The sequence below is a fragment of the Haliotis cracherodii genome, unplaced genomic scaffold, assembly GCF_022045235.1.
Source record: "Haliotis cracherodii isolate W230 unplaced genomic scaffold, xgHalCrac1.p SCAF_8, whole genome shotgun sequence".
NCBI lineage: Eukaryota > Metazoa > Mollusca > Gastropoda > Lepetellida > Haliotidae > Haliotis > Haliotis cracherodii.
Window position 1 is genome coordinate 30,859,144 of NW_027266341.1, and position 5,188 is coordinate 30,864,331.

The 5,188-nt window shown below is 41.6% G+C and overlaps 1 protein-coding gene across 1 annotated transcript; it reads right to left on the reverse strand.

Annotated features, from left to right (window-relative positions):
• Positions 1-230: 230 nt before the first annotated feature.
• LOC139450937 (uncharacterized) lies at positions 231-4,269 on the reverse strand. Its single transcript, XM_071232762.1, has 3 exons — positions 4,151-4,269; positions 2,688-2,816; positions 231-2,088 (listed from the first exon to the last, which is right to left on the reverse strand). Exons 1-3 carry the CDS (start codon positions 4,267-4,269, stop codon positions 231-233), a joined length of 2,106 nt encoding a protein of 701 aa, XP_071088863.1.
• Between the last annotated feature and the right edge of the window lie 919 nt (positions 4,270-5,188).

Consider the following 5,188-nt stretch of genomic DNA (forward strand, 5'->3'; position numbering starts at 1 on the left):
ATGAGGTATGATTTCAAATAAAAATAAAAGAAGTTGAAGGTATATTTAAACAAATATATATTTACAATAAACAGTGATACAATGAAAGTGTGTGTTACGATGAGGTATGATTTCAAATACAAAAAAAGGAACGTGAACGTATATTTACACGAATGTATATTTACAATAAACAGTGTGACAATGAAAGTGTTATAAAGTGTTATGATGAGGCATGATTTTCTCTGATTGTACTAACTGTTCATCATCCTCTCCACTGATAAGGGTAAGTACTTCTCACACATGAACTTCTTACAGTTCGGCAGTTTCATCTGCTTTCTCCCTTTGAATGCATGCAGGAAGTGATCCGTGTCAGCATTGAACGACTTCTCTGGTTTGTTCCTGTACGACCCCCATACCACCTTGCCGTTGACGCGGACGATGTTTTCCTCAGCGTCCAAGCCAATGATCATTGTCGGAATGGCTACTTCCACTAACAGAGTCGACTCGAAAAACTGTTTTGTAAAATGAACAAATTCTTGTTTGAGGCGATTAGGAATGTAAAAGAAATCGCATGTCCGATGAAACACCTGTCTGAAGTTGTTATGGACATTGTCAATATATTGGTTGTAGAATCGTTTCTCCATACTGTCCCCAAACTCGCGAGCCTTTGATTCAATAAACGTGAATGTTTTATTCAGTGCCGTCCTACCATAAGACCTGGACCACCACACCCATTTGTTCTCAAGGTGTCTCCACATGCCTATGTGTCCTTTATTAAACCAGATTTTCTCTCTCGGTAGTGTCCACAAATTCCAAGTATTTAGCAAAGTGTCTTCTCCTATTTGTAGATATCCTTTAACATTGAAGTTCATTTTCATGCCGTACACTGTACATTCCTGGAAGTACAACCAGCCACGTTCAATCCCGGTCACGTACGCCACAGATGAGTTGGCCGGAAGTGACCTCACAGCTGTGCGAAACCTTTTTATGTTGGGTCCGCAGAACAGGATATGAGGGAAGTATCGCCTATACAGTGACTCTACAAAGTTGATATTGTCATACAGAAAAGCATAATTGAATGTAATAATAAGAAGGACATCATCAAATTGATGCGGGGTTTCAGGGGGATAGGTAAAGTTGTCGCATAAACCTTCTACGCACTCAAAATTCTTGGAAGCGGGATTGTTGTTATAGTGCACGCCTGGCGTTGGAGAAAACTGAACCGTATTTGACATTTCTCCATGGCCGAGTTTATTTGTTTTTGGAATCATTTTAGCCGCCTCAGCTGTATCCACTGAAAGTCCTTCATAGCCGAGTGTAAGCAGATCGGACATCCAGGTTGATATCATGTCAACCCCTTCATCGGAGATTATACCTCCGTCCAACAGGACTGTTGAAAGCAGTTGGAAGCACTGACTTAAGGTCGTGCGTTCACATTGCCATTGATGTAATAAGGACACAAACGTTTGGGGAATTTTAAGGTCTTTGAAGTCTGGTAACGTGTCCATTTCTTCAGCATTTGGTGGCAAAAACCCGACAAATCCTTGGATATGTTTTAATAAAGACTGGAGTATGTACGACCTTATAACGTCGCTGTTAGGGACGGGAAACAACAACAGGCCCCAGAAGGCACGTCTGCTAAACATGGTGTTCCTTGCATTGAAAGGAGCCACTGATTCGGATCCAACAAAGGCAAGAGGCGCAACTGATTGAAAACGAGGCCCTGAATCGTCCTTGGCCTTGATCAAGCCGTGTTGAACTTCCGGTTGAGGAATATCACTGAGAACGTAATCATTTGGATTCGTTTCAGGTAAATTTAGATCCACCATTCCTTGAGGTCGATGCCAGTGCTCGCCGTAGTGCCTGTAGTAGTTGAAGACTTCCCCTCCTCGGTAGACCAACCCTGAGGTGTTACCGTAGTAGAAGCTGGTAAGGCTGTCAAGGGGCCGTGTGTTGACATCGGTGTCGTAGATGAACTGTGCCTGCTGTTGGATGGCGTAGAGGTAGCCTAGGTTCTTCCTGGCTGGGTTGTCACGTGGGAGTGATGTTGCCATGGAGAAGGGGAGATAATCCTGGGCCTCGCTATCGAGGAACACACAGTCTGGGAATCTGAAATAATTCAATACAGTGCAAGAACATATGGAAAATGGAATTAATTATTGGCCTTTGTCTAGGTCTTTGGAAGGCATTTTTGGATAAGTAACTAATGCCAAGAACAAAAAATTATCAGCTTCTTGATAAGAATTGTAGCGACGTTTCTATGCAAATTCTCAATCCGTTATTAAGTTTGATTGTGTTTGTTTGTTTGTTGTTTGACGCCGCACTCAGCAATATTCCAGCTATATGACGGCGGTCCGTTATTAAGTGATGATCACCTTGTCACTTGATAAGGATGTTGTCCCTCTCTCACTTGATTAGTGTCTTAGAAAATTATCTTTCACTTGATAACGGTGTCAGAATCTGTCTATCCCTCACCTGATAAGTGTGCTAGAATCTATCTGTCACTTGATAGCGGTGAAAGATCAATCTCTCACTCGATAACGGTGTCAGAATCTATCGCTCACTTTATATATAACATTGTCTATCAGTTTAAATTTGTACATTACAAAACGCTCTCGAATATGTTAACAAATATTGGATAGTTGTTATTTTGTCATACACTGACATTTCGATTCAAGCAATATACATTACACTGCTTTACTACAAACCTGCATCCTTGTGGGCATTTCCCATCTCCAACGACAACTGTCTTCCATCCGGGTATCTGAGTCATATGTGTCACATCCGCTTCCGACTTGGCCGATATCCATAACACAATCCATTTGGGTGCGACATTCCTACAGATAGAAAATTGATGTTCAGATATGCCCGGTGACTCCGAATCAGCAATATTCTGGCTTTTGGACCAGACAGACCTATGTTTGTCAACGTGGGGTGAAATGGGACCAAGATTATTGCACTTATATAACGACGTGCATGCGCTAGTGTGTGCAACTGTTTGTACTAGTCCGGACTAAAACTCATTGTATAGTACTAGCCAACAGAGATACCATGCCACAGTTTAACATGAACACCCCACTCAGACACAGTTCACTGACTCCGAGCCGACCAGTCCTTGTTTTAGCCCCTTTTGGTATGACACGGCCGGGGATCGAACCCAGGACCCAGTTCTCGGGGCGGAAGGTCTACGACTAGACCACGAAAGTGGTCGGCTGATAATGTGCGCAACGATGCATTTCACATATGATGCCATACATCCAATAGAGGGGACAAAGGGTATTGGGTGGTCAGACTCGCTGACTTGGTTGTTAATGTCATTGAATCCCAACTGCGGAGATCTGAGATCAATTCTCATGATGTCAATCACTGAATTGTCTGGTCAAGATTCGATTATTTACAGACCGCCGTCATATAGCTGGAATATTGCTGAGTGCGGTGTTAAACAACAAACAAACAAACATGCTGTAGTGTCAGCGTACCTTTGTAATACACGTTCGTAGCAATACTGAAATTGCCTCGGGCACTGTTCCATTGCAAATCGATAATCCGAAGTCCTGAAAGAACATGAACACAGTTGTCAATGCTTGTATTGTTAATGTATCTAAATGTCTATCATTGAAGAGGATTGGTAATACCTATGCCTAGTTAGTGTTCACAGGTAATTATTGTCTAAATTAGTTCATATTTCATAGAGATAGGAAATGATCCATTTGTACGTAGCAATCTGATAGTAACTTGCACCATGTTATTGCTAAGTTTGTGTTTTGCTTGTATAAACTGGGGCTGCACTTCATATTCTTGTTATACTTGGTAAAAACTTCAGACGGACCGTCTCGAGCGTTCCCCAAATTTACCACATGGTATTCCTTGTTTCGACATAAAAATGATAACGAATAATAACAATTCACGTTCATGTATTGGCAAATTCAGGACAACAGGACTGTTGAGAAATAACTAACAGCTAATTCTTAACGCTAAATATTGAATCACGGCAAATCAAAAGAGCCAATAACGTATTACGAAATAGGTTCTCGCTTCCCGCAGTGAAGGCATGTTACTCTACACCTGAGGGAGACTGTCACGCGGTTGTACACATATCTAAGTGTCTGGAGTAAAATGCTACTCTAAAGTGTGCTCCCAAACTTCATCACTCGAAGATAACATCACTTACCAGTTTCCTCCCCTCAGTACGTGTCTGAGCAAGCCACTGATGTAGAGGGAACCCACAACACAAAAGGCTGTTAACATGGACAGTGCTGTCCTCGGCTTACTCAGTGACCTTGTAAACATGATGGCGGTATCTGAAACACGAGTGTGTTGAAATGAGTTGGGTTTATTAACGCTTTGAATGAGTGAGTTGGTTTAACGCTGCCTTGACTATTTGAGTGTGTGAGTTTGGTTTCACGCATCTTCCCGATGCAAGGGAGTTAACTGACGCTAAAAGTCCAGTTTCCTTGCCGAACTAGGTCGTAATTTCTGGCCTTGATCGTATTTTTCCAGCACTAGCGATTACGAGTTATGTCCCTTCTATATCCGTCCTTAGAATCCACCTCTTACATCACTTCCATTGGCTTCAAACAAAATAGCGGCGCCCAATAAAGATGATCAGCTCGATAATCAAGATCTATATTGTTATAAAACGGGTCTTACCCCGCGAAGTGCATCAAATCATGTGAGCACTTTGATTAGAAACATGAAAGGATTTGGAAAATATCTTTTGAAGTTTGGCTTGCCGCAAACGTTTACCATGTTCCTGATGATAACTTTTTGTCTACGTCAGGATTGATAGATTCAGATGACGTGGGTCCTCTAGTCCTGAGTTCGAATCGTGGATATGCGCTGTGTATTATATTATTATATGGTGGTTTGTCAGTACCATGCCTGTGATCCCTGGTGTCAAAAACGTTCAAAACATTTACGACCGTTTTGACTTTCCTCCGAAAACCCAACCGGTCACTGTGATAAAACTAACTAATAATATCTGCTCAATCTGACACTCACCTTGAGCAAGATTAAGTCCCAGAAAAAAAACTTATCGCATTTATAAAATCTATATCTACAAAATAAAAAGTAAAATTCAAATGGAACCCAGAACAACGCTAAATTTGAGACCTAGAGCTGAGGCAACCTAGACTTGCCAAATCATTCTAGACTTGAGTCGGATTAAATTTTAATTTATTCCTCAAGGGCTTGGAGATGGCTTACCATT